The 25,708-nt window shown below is 32.2% G+C and overlaps 1 protein-coding gene across 5 annotated transcripts in view; it reads right to left on the bottom strand.

Moving 5' to 3' along the window:
* The window catches only part of LOC114341352 (rab GTPase-activating protein 1-like), a 121,895-nt gene that overhangs the window by 25,599 nt on the left and 70,588 nt on the right, over positions 1-25,708 (bottom strand). For all 5 annotated transcript variants that reach the window (XM_028292311.2, XM_028292438.2, XM_028292172.2 and 2 more), the window contains exons 12-13: positions 15,773-16,084; positions 10,966-11,140 (exon numbers count right to left, since the gene is read on the bottom strand). In XM_028292311.2, coding sequence (XP_028148112.1) covers positions 10,966-11,140; positions 15,773-16,084 — 487 coding nt within the window. The remainder of the gene's footprint in view (positions 1-10,965; positions 11,141-15,772; positions 16,085-25,708) is intronic.

The following is a 25,708-nucleotide window of genomic DNA, read 5'->3' as shown; positions in this document are numbered from 1 at the left end:
GGTGCTTTAAAGTAGCATTTTTAACGCTCCTATGAAGTGCTATAAATTGCATTTTTAACACGTTTGTAGAAAAATATATTTAAAAACACTAATATATTCTTTCCACACCTTTTCTGGACTGATAAATACATAAATTAAAACATTTAGTAACGGACTCCATACTGCCTGTGTGCGCAGATTACTAAAATTTCACCCTCAATGAAATCGCGCCTAAAGAAGTATAACTTCAAAAAGGCAGTATAACTATTAACTAACCTTTGTTGTTTCTCTTCCCACAAATTTTAACACGCAACAACCATACATTACATAACCAAACCGTCAACCGTCCACACCACAGCTGTGCTACAGCTGCCATATTGGATAATTTTTGACATGTCATTTGAACATCCAATCAGAACAAAGTTATAATGCGCATGCGCCCGGATCATAGGTTTTAACATATAAAAATTCACCCTCATATCGCGCGTAAAGAAGTATAACTTCAAAAACCAAATTACATAATATTATGTGGATGCATACAGTAATTAATATGAAATGTATGCAATATACAGGGTGCCCCGAAAAGATTGGTCATAAATTATACCACAGATTCTGGGGTCAAAAATAGGTTGATTGAACCTCACTTACCTATATACAATAGTGCACACAAAAAAAGTTACATCTCTTTGAAGTTACAAAATGAAAATCGATTTATTTTCATATATCGAAAACTCTCAAAGATTTTTTATTGATAATGAACATGTGGCATTTTTATGGCAGCAACATCTTAAAAAAAAATTAAAGTGAAAGTTGTACACCCCATAAAAATTTTATGGGGGTTTTGTTCCCTTAAACCCACCCCCCAAACTTTTGTGTGCGTTCCAATTAAATTATTATTGTGGCATCATTAGTTAAACACATTGTTTTTAAAACTTTTTTGCCTCTTAGTACTTTTTCGATAAGCCAATGTTTATCGAGATATTTTGAATATTTGTCGAATCCACCACATATTTGTATATGGTTAAGTACGATTATAGAGACCTGTTAATAATCTGAACATTTATTTATAATTTACATTTTTAGGTATATTTTGAAAAAGAAGCTACATCTCGATAAAAGGTGACTTTATGAAAAAAAGACTAAGAGGCAAAAGTTTTAAAATCACTGTGTTTAACTAATGGTACCACAATAATAGTTTAACTAGAACGTACACAAACATTCGGGGGGTTTAAAGGAACAAAACCCCCATAAATTTTTTACGTAAATATATTGAAAAAGAAGCCACATCTCGATAAAAAATGGCTTATCGAAAAAATACTAGGAGGCAAAAAGTTTGAAAATCGTTGTGTTTAACTAATGTTGCCACACTAATGAATTAATTGGATCGTACACAAAAGTTTGGGGGGGGGTTTAAGGGAACAAAATCCCCATAATTTTTTTATGGGGTGGACAAATTTCACTATAATTTTGTTTTAAGATGTTCCTGTCATAAGAATGATATTTGTCCATTTTCAATACAAAATCTCTAATAGTTTTCGATATATTAAAGAAAACCAATTTTCATTTTGTAATTTCAAAGGGCTGTAACTTTTTTTATGAACACATTTGTAGTAAAGTAAGTTAGGTTCAATCGAACTATTTTTGACTCCAGAATGTTTGGTACAATTTATGACAATCTTTTCGGGACACCCTGTATAGTTTATGTAAATATTTTCTTGATAAAATACATAATATACTTAATAAGAAAATTATTTATTTAGTCTTGAAAAATAATCGGTAATTGTAGCTTGTTTTTTTTGTTACATAAAATACTAGTCACTTTTGTTGCTCTGAATTATAAAAATTAGAAAAATTTACAATGGTTTGGCCATCCCGAAAACGTTTTATAACTTTACAAGCGAATAGGATTGGCGAACTGTTTCTTAAAAATTTTATAACTGGCAACTGGGTGGGAATATGTATAGTTTGTAGACAAAGGAAATTATTTTACGACTGAATTTGTCGGTAAACGATTGAATTGGCACTCATAACAACGCAATAAAATATTTATTACCTATCTGACAAACCCAAATAATATAAATAAAACAGCACTACATGCCTTCGAAGCCCTTGGCAAGAAACCATAGTACAAGACAATTTAAATTTTTAGGAAATTCGAAATTGTAGGTAAAAATTTATTCGTTGACCTCAAAAATATTCTAATAAGCGGTATTGCTTTATTATTACGTATTCCAATAAACGGATAAATTTATTAAGGAGTAAATGGAAACGTTTCGGGACCTCGAATTTATATTCCATAAACCGGGATATTCCTATAACCGGTACTCTAATAAGCGGGTTCGACTGCATTGGTTTGATTTGGATGGTTTTGGTTAAGTTTGACAAATACAATACAACAAGGATAAAAAATGGCAAGTGGAACACCAATTGGGAACACGAACACCAAAGAAAAAAACATCTGCTGAGAATTTAAATTACATAGTAGACTTTATCTCTGAACCATAATATAGCACGGTAAAAGTAAGTTTTTTCCCTAAGAGAATGTTGGATTTTCGTTTCAAACAAACGATACTAAAAGCCACAGTTAGAATGCAGTGCAGGTAGCATAGGGCAATGTACTTCTTACGGGAGACCGGCCGACCACGTTGCCGGTTTGCCCCGAGCGGCGCATCAGGACAGGTGATTTCTCAATATATCGCCAAACTACCACGCACCTACCACTGTGCCGACATGAGCGGCATCGCTGCGCGTCGTAAGGCCAACACTGCATTCTAACTGTGGCTTCTACTGTAGATACGTTCAAATTTACACATTCTACCAGTAAATTAATTAGAGTACCAATTCTTAAAATGTAATAATTTATATTTGATGCTGTATAATTATTGCTATATAAAATTAAAATTACAATTATCTAAATAAATAACAACACAGACTAAAATCGCTAATTAATTTAACAAATAAACTTCAAAACAATAATAATAATGCCAATGCGTAAGCGTTAAAACCAAATTACGATGTCGAAATGTGATCTCGACAGGGCGTGTCTATAGTCCAGGGCGCATCTGTTTTGAGATGGACGTTGAGAAGTGACTTATATGTTTTTGCAAAAATTTCTTGGAATCAACTCCTATAATAATAGCAGTGTTCGCGCAGTACATTTCGAACGTACTCAGAGTAAGTTCGGGATTAGTTTCCAATGCGCAGGCGTCAACGTAAACTTATCCTAGCCATGCTCAGGATTCTTCGCTCCGCGAACAATTTTCGGATTCGTAATGTAATGACGGGTTGAATACATTAAGGTTAGGGAAGGAAGCCTTCTGTTGTCCCTTTCTTATTTCGAAATGTCAAAAAAAATGCAAAGGCAACAAATTTGTATGTCAACAAAGAGAAAAAAAGCAACAGGCAAAGGATTAACTTTCTAGTGCTTTCTATTCATCAATGCCTTTCTTAGAAGTTAGAAATTGGATTAGCGTCTTTCTTTATTATTTCCACATTATTTCGATAATTTGGTATTTCCACATTTTTGTAGAGAGTAAAAGATTGTTATGTATTACATACTTGGAAATCGCAGCTTGATATTTAGATATAAAAATTACCTTTAACTTCCTGGGGGTTTAACATTATCTGAAGGAAGGAATAATTTAGTAAAGCAATCATTTCCAATTTTGATATAATTATTGAATTTGCATGAATAGGTTGTGGCATTGTGTTGTGGTTTATTACACCACAAAAATAATGAAATATAACAAGACACAAGAAATAGTTTCAGAATAAGTTTGATGTGTTGTTTATGTTTCATTATATTCAATAAGAGACTAATTTAACTCATAAATTAAACTGAAAAATAAACCACAAGAATATGTAGGTACTTATAAGCTCATCTAGATAGAAGAAATTAAGTAAAAACAGAGTAAAATTTCTTGTAATACTACCGTAATAGATAATTATCGAATATCGAATGAAAATAATACTAGAAAAGGTACCTACTTATTTATAAACATACTAAAGGAAAACATTGACAAACACAACTAAAAAAGCTTTAATATAAAAAATATTAAAATTTGTTTGAAGAATATTTAAATGATACAACACTTTACATAATTTTAAAACTTTAAAAACCAGAATCTACATCTACAAGTTGTTTAACAAAACAATATTTTAGGTTAAGAATTGGAAGGAGTAAGAATATAGCAGATGGATTTTCCGCTATAATGTTTTATTAATATCATTCATTAATTTAATATCCTAATCCCCAAAAAAATACCTATTTTTCTAATTTGTTTCTTGAAGTAATTTACCGTAAGTATTTTAAAGCCGTCCCTGTTTGAAAATTGCAGAATGTTACGGATTATTGCGTAATTTTGGATCAGTACCGTACCCCCCTTTTAGAAAAATGTTTGGACTCGTCCAGAGTACCGAATCTTGCAAAGTTGCAGCATTAAGGGCGAAAATCGCTCTTAAATGCGTGATAGGTTCTCGGTGAGGTACTTCCCGCTGAGAAGAAATTCAGTCCAGTTTTAAGATCTGAGGGAGTAGCATCTGCTCCGCTCGCTGGTACTCGCTTGAAAAGGGCGTTGCCTCTCGTTGGTAATGTGTAGAATTGTCGTTTTGTGAAGTTATGAAGATCTAAATCTGTAGCGAGTGCTCTAGGAAGATGTTTTACCCATGATAATGGATTTGTATGGTGAAATCGAGTACTCCTACGACTTAATGACGCAGTTCTAGAAGCCGGCATTGTCCTTTGTTTCCTATCTTATTTATGATGTCAAGCCCTGATTTCACAGAAGAAATGTCTTTCCTGTCCCGTTTTGAATGCCCTGCCACGCCTCGTGTCAAAAAGACACCGATGTCTTGTTTCCCGTTCCAGTATATGTTCCAGTATTCAAGTTGTACCTGTTGTCTTCCCCGCACCCCGTGTCAAGGACACCGAAGTCTCTGTTTGTTGAAGAACCCTTCCCCCGAGTAGTTTGTGACGTGCGACGATGGATATTGTTGAAGTAAAGAGGTATGATACGTTTTTTAAATTTTGCTAAATTCTATTTGCATAGTGCTTTCATGATGAAAATTGTTTGTAAGTAAAACAAAATGGCAGTGACTTATGACATCTGTCAAAGTCAAACTTTTGTGTTGAAATAAGTGGGTCAAATTTTATTTGACATATATACTGCCCAACAAGTTTATTTGTAATTGTTTTGTTTGAAATGTTTAAAACCAGTCAAAAGTTTTGAATAAATATAGTAAGAGTTTGAAGTTTTAAATAAACGTTTTTGTAAGTGTATCTACCATTTTATTTCTGTAACCTTTCTTGGAAAAATATTAACTAAGTTCTAATGCAAATGAAATAAGTTTTAGTATAGAAGAAAGAAAATGGCATATAAGCCAGTATTGAGAAAAGATGTTGCCCAGTTTAACCCCAAAGAGGAATCAAAGATGAATGTCCCCCATTAAGTACCCATATGTGAACCAGAGGATTTATTTCGAACGGCGTCCTTTTTGTTAAATAGTAGAAAGATCCCCTAGTCTGAGTAAGTACCCTTTTGTATTGGTTATGGTAGTTAGTCCTCTTAACACCCTCCTACCCCCCTTAACGAATCTACGACCCAGCCACCGCACAACAAATGAGCTGTCGTTTGCATGAAGGTTTACGTGTCTGCTCCTTCTACTAGCCCCATTTCGACCCCCCCCCCCCCCAGTATCTTAGTAGATAGTCTATCCCTGTCCCCATAAGAGCAGACATGTAAAACGCTTCAAGAACAGAATAGAATGTCAAGAAATTCTTCCCAAATATTTTGTGCGCCTGTGCGAACTTAAAATCCGAAACAAAATCCTCGAACGTCGAGAGCGTATCCCGGACACGTTCAGAATCTTTTTTCTGTACTGCGCGAACACCGAATTAAAAATCCGGAGGGTGTTCAGAGGGAAAGATTTGAACTCCGCGAACGCTCGATTTTGTAATGCGCAGGCGTTCTCCCTCTGGGTATACCCAGGACGTACAGCGCGATTAATCTTAATAATTGGGTTATCCTCCCACTCAAAAATGTCCGGAACATTGTTTACTTACTTACTTACTTACTTAGTCCTAAGCCTTTCTACCTTTAGGTGTAAGGCTGGTGGAGTTGAGTTTGGCATTGTAGTCTCCATGCTTTCCGATCTTGCGTTAGGTTTCTTGCACTTTCCAATGTCAATCCCTTCTTCTCGACTTCTTTCCTGATTTCATCTACCCACATAACTCTTGGTATTCCTCTTTTGTTTTCCCCTGCACTCTCGTTTCGAACACTCGTTTTGTAAGCCTCTCGTTCGACATTCTACACACGTGCCCGAACCATCTAAGTTGTCCCTCCACTATTTTTTCATTGATTGGTTTTAGTTTTAGGTTTTGTCTAATTGTTTCGTTTCGTAATTTGTCTGTCCTGTTTCTGTTTGCTATTTTCCTCAGGAACCTCATTTCCATAGCATTGACTCTGGATTTTTGTCTCCCCGTCAATGCCATGTCTCGCATTTAAACATTGTTTAGATAACCAAAATGAAGCAACAATTCGATTATTTTCTTCATTTTTTGATTATAACGTTCAAAGTATTCACTTTCGAGAAAAGTTGTACTGATATTAAAGTTTCGTAATTAATAGGATTGGTTACAAATTTTTAAAATTGTCACCCTTGTTGCAAAATAGCAATAATTGCGAAAAAACCATAAACAAACAAGTACATATTTGCATTTTACGTTTTTTAACCATTTATGCTACACATAGGACCTTCATATGTTACCCAGAAAAACTATATAATATAGTAAAACAATACTGTAAATTTCATTAATATCGGTGCAATAGATTTTGCAAAATAAATTTTGCAATCCAGATTTCGCAAAAAAATTCATTTTTTGAAAATGTTGCAGGACTGAAAATAAAGCAGATAGCAAGTTGAAATTTTTTTTACGTATAAAAGAATACCGTACCTTTCATTTGTAATTATTAAAATTAAAATCCATTAACTACCAGGCGTCACGAATTTTTTTAAATAAACATTAATTTTTGGTGTTACGCGCAGGACAGTGGTGTTCGATTCACACAAATTGATTTCCACCAAAATTTCTTCCAATTCTTATCTAATATATTATTTTCTTACACTATATTTTGTTATATTTTAATATTTTAATTCCACAAAAATCAAACTAATTTGATTATTGTTTGTGAAATATTGTCTAAACAGTTGCATATGTTTAAAAATAATAAACTTTTATTCTCCAACTTAAAATATATGAACAAAGAAAGTTTTTGCCAAAAAGTGTTATTTCAAAGTGTTATTTCATGTGTTTTTATTTTGCAATAAACAAATTTATTTATTTATATCGAAGTGTACTAAAAATTAAAATTTGTCAGTAATTATCAAATATCCTTGGAATGCCCAATCAGAGCAAACTATCCGCTGACCTGCGCGTAGCACCAAAAAAAAATTTGTATTTAAAAAAATTCCTGACGCCGTAGTGGTTAACCGATTTTAATTTTGCAAATTGCAAATGAATATGAAAAAAAAAATAAACTTGCTGTTTATATTCTGTTTTATATTCAGTCCTGCAAGATTTTGAAAAAATTAATTTTTTTTGCGAAAGCTGGATTGCAAAATTTATTTTGCAAAATCTATTCAACCGATCTTAATGAAATTCACAGTATTGTTTTCTTATATCATAAAGTTTTTCTTGGTAAAATATGAAGGCACTAAGTGTAGCATGAATGGTCACGGTTCCCGGGAAGGGGGGGTATCGTGAGAGGTCTTGTCACTGGGAATTTTCCGGCGTCAACTTATTTCTTAATAATTCTTTAGTCAAAATTCACTGAGAGCGAAATCGCAGCACATTCTTTTTTTAATTAAGCGCGAATTGCATCGTTTGAAATTCATATTGTATTTCCAATATTTCATTTCTTTCAAAAACTATCAGAAGTAGTTTTGGGGACATTAATACATTAGCCTGAATTTTTTTCAGATTTTTCTGACTACTCTAAGACCACTTTTTGAGGCTTTGAAAATGATTTTTTTCACTTTTTTGACACTTTTAAACGCTTTTGAGATAGTGCTCTTTTTCCGGGTGTGAGTATATAAATATACTTTATTCAATTTAATGATAATATTAGTATATGTGGGTAACACGAAATACAAGCTTAAATTAGGCGCCAATTTGAAAAATAAACTAATATACACTCACAGACAAAAATTTTTCATATTTTAAAATTAACGTGTGAAAAAAAAATTTGTGCTGCCCCCAGTGTCATAGAAATAGGATTTCCTTTCAGAATCCGATGTTTTAATGTTCCATAAAACTGGTATAATCGGATTTAAATTTAATGTGGGCTATTTGGTGGCCAATATAATTTTTAAATTGAATCTCATCAAGGTAAATTTTACCTAAAAATGATTTTATTAACGTTTCGACGTCCAAGTCGGGTGTCGTTGTCAAAATACAAAATAATACAAAATAATGAGTATTATTTTGTATTTTGACAACGACACCCGACTTGGGCGTCGAAACGTTAATAAAATCATTTTTAGGTAAAATTGTGGCTTATTTCCCATTTGAATATACTTGATTATAAAAATGCCACAAGAAAATAACTTCAGAACAACTCATACAGAACGTTAGTTTTGGTGGTGGTGACATAGTGCTATGGAGCGGTATTGCTTTGAAAGGACATACCAAACGTGAAGGTGATTAGGCGAATGCCAACTGATATGTACATTGAAAACATTTTAGAAGATCATGTTTTGCCATTTGAAAGCCATATTGGATATGACATATTGGTGCTAATGCACTTCTTCTTGTCGTTAGCATAGTGAACTTATCTTGATGAGATTCAATTTAAAAGTTATATTGGCCAGTATATAGCCCAGATCAGATTTAAATCCGATTATAGTATTGATGTGATACTTTAAAAGATGGTATTCGAAAAATAAATCCTATTCCTATGATACAGGGGGGCTAAGGATAGCAGAACAAAAAATTTCATTCCACATGTATATGCAATATTTTTGTCCGAGAGTATATAAGTGAGATATGTATTTTTGCACTATAGATGTTACAGGTAGAAATTCGATAACATACATAATTATAATATTATATTATTTATTTATTATATAAATAAATATGCAGATATATGTTGACTGCAAAATACAGTAGAACGTCAATAATCCGGATTAATTGGGACCGGGCCCCATCCGGATTATCAAATTATCCGGATTATCGAAATTACCTCAAAAAAAGGCCAGTTTACACATTAAAGTACAACAAACGTTTTAAAATTTTATGTTTTCTCTTGTACAGTAAAGTGTCTAGAGGTGAAATTAATCAAAACTTTTTTATGTTTAAACACTGTATTGTAATTATATACATAATTTATAATAGCATCATGTGTACAGTAAAATATCAGACACTATTTGGGCTTTAAAAAAAAATGTGTAAAATATTTTTGAACTGCGGTACAGGTTCGTTTTACGCAGCGAAGTTCTTAATTTATTTTAAAAGAATCAGATATTTCCGCTAGATACAAATCCGGATTATTGACGATCCGGATTTTTGTTGTCCGGATTATCGACATTCTACTGTATTAACAATTATTAGAAATATTAGATGTATAATAAATTGGCAAAGTGTTACAACATTTTTTGTACTGAAAAAGAAAACAATTTTTTTTAAATAGTATTATTATGCCCTTATAATGCCATTTTAAATATGCGTTCCATTATACCTTTGTTATATTCGGCATGGTTATTGAATTTCTACCTGTAACACCTGTAATGCAAAAATACATACCTCTCTTATAGTTAGTTAATTTTTTAAATTGGCGCATAATTTAAGCTTGTATTTTGTCTTTATATAATATATACTAATAATATCATTAAATTGAATAAAGTATATTTATATACTCACACCCGGAAAAAGAGCACTATCTCAAAAGCGTTTAAAACTGTTAAAAAAGTGAAAAAATCATTTTCAAAGCCTCAAAAAGTGGTCTTAGAGTAGTGAAAAAATGCAGGATAATGTATTAATGTCACCAAAACTACTTCTGACAGTTTTTGAAAGAAAAAATAATATTGGTAATACAATATGAATTTCAAACGATGTAAAATGCTTACAGAATAGTAGAGCTTTGTGCAGAAAAAATAAATTTCGCACTTAGTTAAAAAAAGAACATGCTGCGATTTCGCTCTCAGTGAATTTTGACTAAAGAATCATTAAGAAATAAGTTGACGCCGGAAAATTCCCAGTGACAAGACCTCCCACGATAACCCCCCTTCCCGGGAACCGTGTGGTTGAAAAACGTAAAATGCGAATACTTGTTTTTTTATCGTTTTTTTCGCAATTATTGCTATTTTGCAACAAGGGTGATGATTTTTAAAAAATTTAACGAATTCTATATTGTAGGAAATTTAATTGCGCAACTTTTATGTCAGTATAACTTTTCTCAGAAATGAATACATACTTTCAAAGTTGTAATCAAAACACGAAGAAAATAATCGAATTTTTCCTTCATTTTTTGACATTTTGATTATTTAAACAATGTTCCGGACCTTTTTGAGTGGGAGGATAACTCAAATATTATTATATTATAGCAAGCATATTATCAAGCAATATCTGCAAAAAAATATGAGTCACCTCTCAACGTCCAAATGTACTAATATTTTTACAGATGTGCCCTGGTCTACTAGTCGAAATCAATTTCTATCCAACGTTCTGATAGTAGAGGTCAAGATGAGATAGAGAATACCAATTCCTACAAATTCCGATCCGACTTGCTGACCTCTACTCGATTTGACTCATTTGTATTCGATTTGTAGTTAAAGAATAGGCCTGATTATCGTGAAAAAAACGCTCGTCTCTGTATAGGTACTTCCTTTAAAAATATGTGACAGTATCATTTAAACTTTAAACAATTGACAATGACAAATAAAAAAAATTAGAGGAGATATATTGGTTTAGTTGGTTCATAATCGACTTACCTTTGAGAGCTATGAAATCGGCTTCGTATCTCTTAAGTTTCTTCACTTTAATACTGCAAGCTAGTTTGATAAGTTGTTTGGCAGCTTCTTCAGATCTGCACTTTTTCGGTAGAGAGACTCTGAAGTACTTTAATATACCTTCAAAATCTAACTGTAGGAGGTCTTTTTTGCACGTCTAAAATAGAAAAACAAACGAATTGATTAAAAAGGGTTCAAGGCAGGTTTTGTTTATATTCGATTCAGAGTTGGACTACCATCTCCATATAGCAACTATTTCAGCATCCTTATGCATCATCAGTGAAGATTATGCAGTCACAACTCTGAAGGGAATATAGAGATTCTGCCTCTTTTAAAGCAAAACATCGCGATGCAATGAACCCACCTTTTGAGACGCAAATCAGCGACATCTCTCGTATTTAGAGGAAAACAACGAAAAGCCCCAGATACAAAGTTTACTACTTTTTAAACAATTAGAATAATTGAAATAAAAATATAATAAACAATATTTTAAATCTAAGACTTTTCGTTAATAAACTGCTTTCTGGCTGCATCCCATATCTCCGGATTTTACAATATATAATCACGTAGAGACGACGAAAATAGGAGAAAACAAATAAAGGACACTTAGGCCACGCATTTACCTTCTCTTCGTCTAGGAAAAGGACCGAAAGACAGTTTCTAAATACTCAAAAACTGAGTAAAATGAAAAAGATTAAAAAGGGTTCAAGGCAGGTTTTGTTTATATTCGATTCAGAGTTGGACTACCATCTCCATATAGCAACCATTTCAGCATCCTTATGCATCATCAGTGAAGATTATGCAGTCACAACTCTGAAGGGAATATAAACATTCTGCCTCTTTGAATTGATATACGAATTGATATATACTGCGTTGCTTCCTTACATCAAAATGTCCTGCAGACGATGTGAGGGACGAAAGAAGACGACTTGAGAGTCGCCATTTTAAGATTGAGGGACCCCGTTAATTATTGCTGGATCAGTAAAAAAATGTCAAAAAAATCACTGGTATATTTATCGTGGATAATTATATTTCCACCTTGTTGGAAAAAATTATCCAGGCTTAACTTTTCACCGAATGCATTTACCAAGGAAAAACCCCTTCACAATGGAACAATGCAGTTATTGTTTTATTACACAAGAAAGGTGACAGAACAGATTTGAAAAACTACCGTCCTATCAGTCGTACTATCACACATACAGGGTGTTCATAAATAAATATGAAAAATTTTAAGGGCTAATTCTACATAAAAAAATAATGCCGGTTTGGTCTATAAACATATGTCCGCAAATACTTCGTTTGCGAGATACGGGGTGTTGAAATGTTGATTTCAAACTGCCAATTTATTTATTGCTCTAAGACCAGTTGATCTATGAAAATGAAATTTGGTGAGTTTTAGAAGGTAGTTATTGCGCATTTTTGACATACAATTAAGAATTTTGTATTAACCTCCACAAGGAAAAATTTCCCGTAACTGGCTGTATACCATTAATTACAAAAATTGAAGAAAGACTTCTGTGTAAAAGGTATATTTATTAAAACCCCAATAAAGGGCTACATTAAAAGACAGAACGTTTTCGCTCTAAAGAGAGCATCATCAGTGTTCTAAGCCTAAAATAAGTACAACCATAATTAGTGAAGACAAGAGTAAAAAAATTTAAAGGTTGACCAAGATAAAAAATTAGGTTATACTTACAAGCTCTACATGCTAAGCCGCCAAAAATACATAGGTTAAAACCCTTAAAACGCCGACCAAAAGTCTTACATTGGCGTGTATTATGTTAAACCCTGGCGATGGGTGAAAATGAAAAAGATATACCTCACAGCATTATATGACTCTACCACGTGTATGTGGGTACCACCCTGAACTTTTCTAAACAAACGTTGTTTAGTGTGGCAAATTTGTGTTTTTTTTATTGTTTTTATAGAGAATATTTCCGTTTTTTGCAATATGTAAGTATTGTTATAGTTACTACAACAATTTTACAAGGTTGTGTAAATAATAAAGCATGATGTTTTATATAAATAGCAATAAAATGTATGTATGGGTGATTTAAGGTTTAGGAGACCGAATTAAGATAGTGAAATTTAAAAAACACTATAATTAAACATAAAAAATAGCACAGGAAGCAAAATTTTAACTTTATACTAATTAAAAAGGTCTTGAGATTCGGTAAACCCTATCTTTTCAACTTGTTTACAATTTTTGTTTACAAAGTGATCATAACACTGAATATAGCCGCAGTTGGCTGTGACGTCACACTCCGGCCTAAAAAAATGTTATAAATCACAACAGAACATAATTTAAAACATGTATCAAAGATAAAAAAGTTTTGTTTGGCCCATAAAGACCAATGACGTCGTGACGTCATCCGTTTATGTTTACATTCTTCCAACATAGTAAACAGAATTTTAAATTAGACGTTATAAACGTCAGTAGAAAATACAGTTATTTGACGTTACAAGTGTTTTTGATCGTTTGAACTATTCATAGAAAACTTGTACTTTTACAAAATGGTTATATTTTCCGTAGTAAACCTTCTTTCCTTTCCTTCAATAACTATATCAAACTCCAATGTCAACAAACTAGTATTTATTATTACAATGACATACGATTTTAAAATACAGAAGACTTTAAAGGACCCCGCAGAAACCTTATGGGAAATGGCTCTCTGTCAAATGCTTTGAAACTTTGGGTTCTGATAGTCCTTGATGTGTAGAACAAAAGATTCAATGGGCGCATAGCTCCAAAAAATCATGGTTTTAAGATATAAGCCTCTGAAGTTATAGGTACAGTGAGGACGTTTGAGTTGGAATAAATTCATTTTCTCGAGAATGGGCAATTCCGGAGATAAATTACGAATCAGGTCGATTTTTATTTTTAAATTATAATTTTTTGGCATATATATCATACCAGTAACGTCATCCATCTGGGCGTGATGACGCAATCGATGATGTTTTTAAATAAGAATAGGGGTAGTGTGATAGCTCATTTGAAAGGTTATTCAATTATCTATTCACTAATATAAACATTAACATAATTATTTATACAAGGTGCCCAAAAAAATATTTTTTAATTAAATTAATTGAGACAAAAAGAAGAATTTATATAGTTTATTTAATTCGAAATACATTTTACTATCGTCCGAAAACATGAAAAAAATTTATTCGATAAATAAATATTGTTTTTCGCTTAAATTCAATATTAAAGCTGCCCACCTGTCTTTTAGCAGTTTGATCATTTAATTTAAGCGAAAAGCAATTTTTATTTTTCAAATTTACATTTTTTTTCTGTTTTCTGACAGCAGTAAAATGTATTTCGAATTAAATAAATTATATATATTCTTCTTTTTGTCTCAATTAATTTAATTCAAAAAAAATTTTGGACACCCTGTATAAATAATTATGTTAATAGATGAAGTAGTTTTCAATCCTAATAGCAAAATTAATAATATTGAAAATATTAAAAATATTACTAAAAGACTTTTAAATTGAAAACTTATTGGTACACTTTCCTAGTGACACCTCCAAGGCTTCTACAATTTGCAAGCCAAATCGATGCTGCAGTGAAGACGAAAGGGAAGGAATTCTACAGTATGCAATTCACATCCCCCGTCTGCAGCTTGGTAAAGTTCCAACGGAAAAATGCACCTGTTACTCTACGGAGTAATACGACTATAAAATAAAAATGTATACCATTTTTATTCAGTTGCAATGCGAAGGCAAAACAATCTTACTTTTCAATTAGAATACGGAGCGCAGTCCAGTACTCTGAGTCGCGATTTTCGGCTCTTATTGGAGCCTCATCGAGTTAAAAATCTTTTAGTAATATTTTCAATATTATTAATTTTGCTATTAGGATTGAAAACTACTTCATCTTTCAATTGCCAGATGACGCTAGTCACCTAATACCTTCACTTCGGTTGCAATGGGTTGGAAAAGCTCTCGGTGCTGGTCATTTAGGATATGGAGAACAGTGCCTATGTTCTCTCCGATGAGGCTCCAATAAGAGCCGAAAATCGCGATTCAGAGGACTGGACTGCGCTCCGTATTCTAATTGAAAAGTAAGATTGTTTTGCCTTCGCATTGCAACTGAATAAAAATGGTATACATTTTTATTTTAAATTATGTTAATGTTTATATTAGTGAATAGAGAATTGTACAAACTTTCAAATGAGCTATCACACGACTCATATTCTTATTAAAAAAATCATCATTTGCATCATCACGCCCAGATGGATGACGTCACTAGTATGCTATATGTATATGCCACAAAATTATAATTTAAAAATAAAAATCGACCTGATTCGTAATAACGTCACTAATTTAATTTCAAATATAAATTAACTTAACTTCTAAGTAACCTAACGTAACTAATCTAATTTACATTGAAAATTAAATTAACCTCAAAGTAACCTAACGTAACTAATCTAATTTCAAATGTAAATCACCCCTATTTAATCCGTATTCAAATAAATTAACTCAACTTCTAAGTAACCTAACGTAACGTAAACTAACGTAACGTAATTCTCGAGAAAATGAGTTTATTCCAACTCAAACGTCCTTAATGTACCTATAACTTCAGAGGCTTATATCTTAAACCCATTTGTTCTACACATGAAGGACTACCAGAACCCAAAGTTTCAGAGCATTTGACAGAGAGCCATACTTCTAAGTCATTATGAGTTTTTGAAGCATAAAATTTTGGAAATGTCATTTTGATACAAAACTGAACATTATCATGTAATAAAAAAAATGTGCAAGTTCCCTATTGTATATTTATACTCACCATTAAAAGGGCTATGGCAACTTGAAACAAGGTATCAATACCTTGCAAAAGAAAAATGTCTATAACGTGGAACATGAAGTACAAGGGAAATCTGGCAGTGAACACAGTCAGGAACCACTGCGAGGCGAACATGTGTGTCTCGATGTGGTGCTCGGTAAAATGTAAAGACAGCGACGACAGGTGCTCTTCCATTAGTCTATTTAATTGGTATAAACGTAAATATAGATTGTCAAAACCGTGTTTGTACAAGTCTCTCAAATGGTAGTCGTACATGAGTTTCACCAATATACAAAAGGCTTGTTCTTCTGGCATCTGCAAACAAAAAAAAAACAATATTAGTTCTACTTACAAGGCTAAATAAATTACATGTCACAGATATTAGTTTCAAAGAGTCTTGATCATCAAACTTGAACGAAAAATTTGTTTCTGGCCAAATGCTGAGCGACAGATAAATCAAGGTTGAGGTACTGTCGAAGCGAAGAACGGTGGGATATGTGCATTTTATCAATGAAATTCGATATTTTTAAGACATTCCAGAAGCCGCTACAGATAAAATGTTGTAACAACCCATTAATCATTCAGAATTAGTCGACGGATATTAGTACAGTTAAAATAATTAAGACGATAACTGGACGATAATGATTTAATGAGTGAAATTTAAAGTTTTTTCTATTTTAATGACAAAAAAGCAAGTTCATTAGCAGAACCCAATTAAAAATTATTTTGCACATCATAGCCCGATCAGGGAAAGCAAAATTTTACGAAAACCTCAAAAAAATAAAGGAAGGATGAAAATTTGGGAATAGATAGATGAAATTGTCTATTATTATATAAGAAAAAGTTTACAATTCTACATCTCCTCCATTTTACAAAAATTGGAAAATACGGGGAGAAATTTTTTTTCTCGGGGGTGAAAAAATATACGTTCAAAATAAGTCCGGAATTGGATAAAATGACTAATTCTAAGTAACTTTTGTTCTAGAGAGTTTTTTTACTAAGTCGATACTTTTCGAGTTATTTGCGAATGAATGTGTTCATTTTTAACCAAAAAAAAAAATGTTTTTGGACGGTTTTTCGGAGATAACTCAAAAAGTAAGTATTTTAGGGAAAAAAATATTCTTAGTAAAAATATAGCTTATAAAAAATTGAAAAAATGGTGTATGCGTGAGGTCTGCGGATCCAGTAGAAGCGGAGTTGCAGCTAATGAAATGTAGGTTCTTCTTCGTCAAATTCCAAATCGAATATTTCAATGTGAAATAACCAAAAAACGGAGCACTTTTCGGGGAAAATTCATTACAACTTTTTTAGTGTTTAGATAGATAGATAGATAGACATTTATTGTTTTTAAAAACTACAGTTTTATAACAATGAGTTTAGTAAGTACAGAATATAACTAACAACTAGTCTAGAACATAAATAACTATTAACAAATTTAAACAAAAGTTAAGCGCTATCACTAACTGAAATGGAGAACTTGGTTTTTTTAATAAACACCAATGAAGGAGAAACTGAAGTACAGAATATAACTAACAACTAGTCTAGAACATAAGTAACTATTAACAAATTTAAACAAAAGTTAATCGCTATTACTAACTGAAATGGAGACTTGTTTTCTTAAATAAACACCAATGAAGGAGAAACTGAAGCTTATTCATTTAAAACAAAAGATCTAAGTTTTATGATATTCCAAATATATATTGAAATTGCTTTCAGAGATATTATAGTTACATTATTAAGACAACCAATAAGGTCGGTGCAATTATTAAGGGGGGCCATATTAACCGGTTTCATTGAACTGTAAATGGGACATTCAAACAGTAAATGTTCAAGAGTTTCCAACTTGTTTGTGTTACAAATAGTACAGATTTCAGATGGTCGTATATGATATGTTATACCATTATAGGTAAATTTTAACACATGGCGATTAGATGTTCGAAGTTGCGCCATGGCACGAATGTATTTTATGGGAATTTGAAATTCCAGATATTTCTGTACTGAGGTATCTACGGATAAATGTTTGTAAATAGTTGAGAATGTTGACATGGAGACTGCTTGAATGTCTTCTTGATGAAGCATATCCATATACTTTTTTAACATGCTTTTCTTGTTTTTTAATAGCCAATCAGAGATGTTTTCATCCCAAGAAAATTCATAATCTAATATTTGAAAATATTGCTTAAACTGTGAAACCCAGTTGTATCTGTTCGTATTTATTGAATTATTTGCTGAAGAAATTTGAAGCTGACGCAGAAAACAAATAAGAGGAAGTCTTAAATCATGCATTTGCGATAGCTTGATAAGCCAATTTAAAGTTAGCTTGAAAATAGTAAAAGAAATTTTTACTCTTCCTGTCTCCAACCTAACAGCATAATCAGGTGTATTGATACTGAGATGTAAAAGTTTTTTAAAGAAAGTTATTTGTATTCTTTCTAACTGGTCAGCATATCTCATTCCCCAAACGGGCACACAGTTCATAACAAGGCTTTGAACTAGCGAATCGAAAAGTTGCACACGAGATGTCCAAGAATTCATTTTGGTTTTAGCCATTAAACCTATCACGTTACCAATTGCGTGTTTTGCTCTTTCCACTGTTGTATCGGCCATTGCTTTAAAAAGTGATGTTGTGGTTAGGGTGACTCCAAGATATACAAATTTGTTAACAACTTCTATTTTTTCATTCTTATATAGGAACTTAACGCCTTTATTGCCAATTTGACCGCTTCGGGCAAATGGAAGAATTTTGGTTTTGCCAACATTTACAGTTAGCTGGTTTTTGTCACTGTATTTTTCTAGATAACTTAAATTTTTACCGAGTTCAACTTCCGAGTCACAAAGAATGACCAAATCATCAGCATACAATAGCATTATTATTTGATTTTGGCTATCAATGGAGATACCTTGTGATCCTTGACTAATAAAAAACTGTTCTATATCCGCAATAAATAAACTAAATAATAGTGGACTCAAAGGTTCACCCTGTAAGACTCCTGTTGAAATATCAAATGGTCTTGTGTAGCCGTTTGGAGTTTTGATGTACATCCTAGCATTATCATAAATGTTTTTCAAAATGGCTATTATTTTAGAACTCACCCCAAGGCCAAATAGCTTTTGCCACAGCAAATGATGGATAATGGAGTCAAAAGCCCGCTTATAATCTACAAAGGCAGCGTACACTTTGCGTTTTTTCAGTCGTAGTTGCAGTTGTACAGCAGAAGTGAGGGTGAATACATTATCAATGCAACCCCTTGATCCCCTGAAACCCGACTGACATTCGGGAAGAACATTATTTACTTCAACCCAATCTCTGAGTCTGTTTAACAAAATATTAGTAAATATTTTTTCAACACAATTAAGTAAGGCAATACCTCTATAGTTTGCTGGATCATCTCTGTTGCCCTTTTTAAATATCATAGTAAAAATGACTTCACTCCAGTTATGCGGCGTAATGGTTGTTTCCAGTATTCTATTAAACATGCCCGTTAAATACAGTATCCAATTATTTGGAAGATTTTTAAAGAATTCATAAGAAATATGGTCAGTTCCAGGTGCTTTACGATTGGGACAGTTATTTAGGACTCTATATATTTCGTCACTGGTTATAATAGCGTCAAAAATGGGATGTCTTGCATCAAAAAAACGGGCATTATGATATAGTTTTGGGGGATATATATTCGAATAAAATTGCTCCCATACGTCTACATCGATAAAAGAAGTATTGTGATTTTTCCGAAATTTCCTAATCACTGACCAGAATGTTTTGGAGTCCCTGCTGTTTGCAAGTTGAGAATACAGGTTATGAAAATATATATGTTTTTTCTTTTTAATTATTTGTCTATAGGCTTTTTTTGATGTCAAAAAATTTGTTTTATAGGGGTCGCGGAAGTTATTTGATTTAGCTGTTTTGAGGCTTTGTTTCATGTTGTTTTTAGCTGAGGTACATTCATGATCAAACCATGGAGGACTTTGCCTGATACACGACGGGAAAGATTTTTCTTTACAAAGTTGTAATTGCGAAGCAGTTTCTTTAATTGCTGACATTAGATTATTGTACAGTTCCTGTGCATCAATATTTATAGAAAGAGACGTTTTATTCGAATGTTGCATAGAAATTTTATAGAAAAAGGCAAGGTCAGTATTCCATTGATATATAGTTTTTTTTTGTATAGGAAGTGCTTTTTTGAAACGACTTTCTCGAAAAAAGTCGGAAACGCAAGTTACCAGTATACCAAAGTGGTCAGAAGGGCTGTTATGGTTCATTACACATAAATCTTGGATAATAGGTATTGCACTGTTCTGGATGAATGCTAAGTCAATTACACTATTTCCAGCTTTGCTAATGTGAGTAAATTGTGCCGGTGTATCAGACTCAGTCCTCCCATTAAGTAGACAGAAAGAGTTGGTGTTCATGAAGTCAATAATATGGCGCCCCTTAGTATTTAAAACCATGTCATTGCTTAGACGATACTCCGATAGATTTGTGCCCTCCAGCATCTCTGGCGGAACTTCTCCAATATCTGATATTCTACTGTTAAAGTCACCGCCAATTAGAAGCGGAACATCGAAATGGTTTTCTAGAATTTCCGACAGAGATACTTGAAAAAGTTCTAGAATATACACAATATCCAAGGACGGTTTAAAATATACTGTGCAAATAATAATAGACTCTTCCGAAGGAGAAACCAGTCTGCAAAATAGCCACCACGGTGTTTTTTCTAAAATTACACAGTTGTATACATTTTTATAAAATATGTAGATACCACCGCTTGCTCTGCCCACGGATTTCTCTTTCGAAGCAGGACTACTTATAACATTATAGGATGACAAAACAATTGACAAATTATTACACTCATTAAGTAGCCATGTTTCAGTAAGACATAAAACCGAAAAATCATCGTAATCTCTAACAAATTCATCCAGATTGGCAAATCCTTGACAGTTCCAAAATACTATTTTGAATGATTGCTATTCAGGTACAGATGAGTTTGCCCCACATAAAGCAGGCTTTGAAGTCTTGAGTCCCTTTTCACGTCTAGGTGATTCCTGTTCCTCTCTATCACGTTTGGTTGTTCCTCTTGTAGTAATTCTAGGTATTTTGTTTATGTATCTAATCGTTAAATTTTTCTCCCCATTATCTATACGACTTTGTAGCTCTGTTCGTAATTCAGCTAGATATTTTGACTGGCAAGGTGTCAGATCTTGTTTTATGTATATGTTTGAGTTTGAGTTTTGATTCAGTTTAGATTTATTTTTAAGAACAAAAAGGGCATCTTCACTGGACATCATAGTAACTTTCAGCGGCCTTGGTTTCATATCTTGGCGAGGAAAGCCAAGCCGGCGATGCGAAGCTATTTGTAAGTTAGGAGCTACCTGATTTAATATTTGTTGTGCATTAACTTCATCGGATTCTGTATTTTCTGGAACACCCATGAGCAAAACATTTTTTTCCCTTTGTTTTCTATCAGCCAGCTCTATAAGGATATTTTCGGGAGGAGAGGATTCTATTTTCTGGATTTTAATTTTTAGCTGTTCGTTTTCTCTTCTTAGAACCGCTATTTCCGAGATGCAAGCGTCAATTTTTGTCGACTGAGAATTTACTAAATTATGTAAGTCAGACATTCGAGTGTTACATGTTGCGATAGCGTTACTTAAATTAGCAAGCTGAGCCATAATTGCGTTGAAGTGCATTGTGCTAGCATCTGCTTCTGTGGTACAATTTTGACACTTCCATGTCAACAAGGTTGCAGGTGAAAAATTTAAGGGTTGAGGTTGAGCACAAACACCGTGCCATGTGGTTTTGCATCCAGAACATTCCAGTTTGCTACCATCTGTCGGTGGTATAATTTTATGGCATGCCTGACAATTTAAATCCATTATAGTAATATTAACCGTACTATTAAAGGTACCACTAATTACTTAAGTTTTTGTCTAAGGCAATACTCAAGTTTCAATTAAGTAGATCGCTGAAATGTAGATTGTATTTCTTGTTTAAAAATTGGGTTTTTCTCCTTACAGGTGTGTTTATAGTAAAAACTATTCAACTGTTCTAAGGCAATATTCTGGTTTCGATTGAGTAGAACGTTGAAATGTAAATTGTATTTCTTTTTTAAAAATTAAGTTTTTCTACTTACAGTTGTGTTTACAATAAAAACTGTTTAACTTTTAACTTATATTGGTTAAATTCACAAGCCACTATTAAACGATGTTACCTCTACGGCTGCTAGAACTAAACTCTAAATGTGAAATAACCAAAAAACGGAGCACTTTTCGGGGAAAATTCATTACAACTTTTTTAGTGTTTAAGTGCTTAAAAAAAGGTTTATTTTTGTTTTTTAAAAAAACTTCTAACAATAAAAGTAAGTGAGTTACGCTCAAAATATTGTTGGTCCCTTTTATTTTTTGGTAAAAAATGGCGAAAATCACCCCTTAATTAGGCTTCTTAAATAAAATTAATCGTTACCGCTTTACAAGTTACTTTACTTATGTATTGTTTATATTATACATATATTATAAGTTTCATTGGTTCAAAGTGCTCAGTTTTGAAAAAAATTGGGTTTCAAATAAAACATTTTTTTTTAATTTTGAAAAAAAATCGTAATTGTTTATGGAATTAACTTAAAAACTGACTTAGTGAAAAAACTCTATAGAAGAAAAGTTGTTTAGAATTAGTCATTTTATCCAATTCCGGTCTTATTTTGAATGTATTTTTTTTGTAAAATCCCCCCATTTTTGTAAAATGGAGGGGATGTAGAATTGTAAACTTTTTCTTATATAATAATAGACAATTTCAACTACCTATTCCCAAATTTTCATCCTTCCTTTATTTTTTTTGGGGTCAGATTGTTCTTTGATGGGGCTATCATATTTGCAACATTATTTGGTTGAAAAATCTCATTTCTGTTGGCAAAAAATATATTAATTTGTCTGGACTAAATTACAGTTCTGTTTATTTTAAAAGGGATATGTTACTATCAACATTCACACAGTGTTGCCAAACTGAATTTTGTTATTTTGAGTGTTTTTCCCAGCGATCTACGAGGGTACAATACATTTTAGTTTTTTCGGATTGACATCACTTTGATTTTCTTAAAGTTTATTTTCATACCAAATTGCTCACAGATTGAGTCGGTCCTGTTGATGAGTCGTTGTAGACCCAAGTCTGAATCCGCAATCACACCGTATCATCGGCGTATCTGATGCTGTTGATATTTACGCCATTCACTTAAAACCTTACTCCACCCTTAAAACCCTCCAGTGCTTCTTATATAGAAATTCGAACTAAAGATTAAATAGGAGGGGTGGCAGAACACATCATTGTTTAACTCCCCTCCTAATTTCTACTTCTGCTGACGTGGAACATCCTAATTCTGACGTTTTGGTTCCATTACAAGTTTTTTAGTAGTTTGATGTCTTTCCTATATAAACGCTATAGGTCATGTCTCACTCTATCTATAGACAAGGCGAAAACGGCGGGTTCGTTGGAAAAAATATTCCCATGGAATTTTTTTACATAATCACATTCGTGAGACATCCCAGAATAAGGTTAAAGAAGTCGCCCACACGAAAAGTGGTCCAAATTTTTGAAGTTATACTTCTTTAGGCGCGATTGAGAGTAAAATTTGTATGGCGTTTAGTTGCTATCTTTCAAGTCATGTATAAATATATCAGTGCAAGAAAAGGTGTGAAAAGAATATATTAGTGTTTTTAGTAAATATATTTATTATAATCTATTATATATTTATTATAATTTTTGTGTCTTTGGATTTGTCTTCCTCAGGAATAAGATGAGTATTATTAAAACATTTTATTGTATATTTATAATAAATATACAATAAAATGTTTTGATAATACTTGATAATACATTGTCTGTTTGTTACCGTGAATTGTCATTAGGTACGTCAGAACCGATACAGACACAGTCCTCGTAGCGTATTTGGTATAGCATTTAGTCGAGGTATTGAAGTGTCGATTTTTCGAATGTTTTGTATAAATGTACCTATTTACGAATGTTTCTTCTAAAATTTAGGAATATATTAATTTTATAATACATTTAAGTATGTAGTAATTTTCTTTTTCTACGACCGTTTAATAACATGTTCATTATTCGCTATTTTTTCATAGATAATAGCACCCATTACTGTACCCGTGAGTAATAATTCATTACTCACGGGCTGAAGTTACTCATGGGTCATTACTCACGGGCTGAAGTTAGATTCAAGTGGCGCATGCCACTTTTAATATTAATCGTATATAAACTGCAAATCAAATTACTTAAACTTGTTTATTTAATACAATAATCATTGTAATTTATACCAATAATTAACTTCGAAAAATTTTTAAAGGAATTTTAACTGTAACAATGTCAGTATGTATATATTTTACGTTTATATCTTGTTTACTAAAAATTTTGACGTTTATCATTTAATTTAGTGACAGTGACATTAGTGCATTTTGTTTATGTTAATTGGAATTTATAACTAATATTGTGTTTGTTTTTCAAGTTATATTGTGTTAAATATGTTATAACATATTATGTATAGTTGTATTATTATATTATATATAGTTAAATGTAAGTATACATTATAACTATATATATGAAATACGTCCACCGACAACAGCCATTTCCTATTTATAAGATTCAGTGACAGTAGGTACAAACTTAAGCTTATAATTTCTCGGAAACGAATAGAACTTATATTGACTATTTCGAGTTGTATTTTTACAATAAATAAGAACTTAGTAATAGTAGGCAACCAATTATTCAGCCACGTACTAGTGGTAAATAGCATTTAGGTATTTTTGTAAATTATTATAATTTAAATCTCGAATAGTTGATAATTAAATTTTTTACTAATTAAAATAAAAAAAAGGTCGTAGAAAAAGTATAGTATTCTACTCGCATGTAATGGCTATTACTCACTCTGATGAATTACGACACTCGCCTACGGCTCGTGTCGCAAACTTCATCATCGTGAGTAATAGCCATCATTACATGCTCGTTGAATAATATACTATTACAATTTTTACTTACCTATTTGTTTTTGTTACGGACCTGTTAGTACTTGGTTCGATTCCCCCATAAGGAAAATTTTTTTGTTTATTAATAATGGTTATTGACATCTTAGACTATTATATGGACTTAAAAATGATTAAAAATAATTAAAATAATTAATCGGGATGTTGCCCAACTATTTACCGATTGCAAATGTATAATAATTGCCTATTTCAAAATGCACTTTTGAAATGAATTTTTCTTATGCACAAATGCAATTTCAGATTTCTTATTCATTACAATAGTTCACAAAATTTCCTGACATTCTCACGAATCCAACGCACCAAACTGCATTAAAATCCGTCTTACTGCGCCAAAAATCGACAGTAAGGCCTTTTTTTGTGCTTCAATGCGTCGACTAATTCGGCCAGAGATCGAGAGGTCTTGAGTTCGAATCCAGTGCAATCCTATACTTTTTTTATTTTTTTTAAGCGGTAAGCACAAAATTAGTTTGGTGTTTAAAAAAAATAAAAACAAACTGTTTAAAGTATATTTATTTTTAAGAAATCATATAATAGAAGTATAACTTCTTACGTGCGTACAAAGTACACACATTCTTTTTTTTTACAATTTTTTTTGTTCAACTTACAAGAATCAATATTTTCGGACAAATTTTTTAGGTTTCTTGGACTATTCTAGACAAAAAACATCTCTCATAATTTTTCTCTAAAGTTGATCGTTTTCGACTTATAAGCAATTTAAAATTAAAAAACAAAACGAAAAATGGCGATTTTCAAGGCTTAATATCTCGGTTAAAAGTTATTACTATGATGAAAGTCAGAAAGTAACTAAATCAAAGTTTAAAGCCAAAAAAAGATCCTGAAGAAATTTTTGTCATTATTTTATTACTAAGGTATTATTTTTAAGTACATAATAATAATGAGCGG

Source organism: Diabrotica virgifera, chromosome 5 (genome assembly GCF_917563875.1).
Source record: "Diabrotica virgifera virgifera chromosome 5, PGI_DIABVI_V3a".
NCBI lineage: Eukaryota > Metazoa > Arthropoda > Insecta > Coleoptera > Chrysomelidae > Diabrotica > Diabrotica virgifera.
This window is presented reverse-complemented; position numbering and strand designations above follow the sequence as displayed.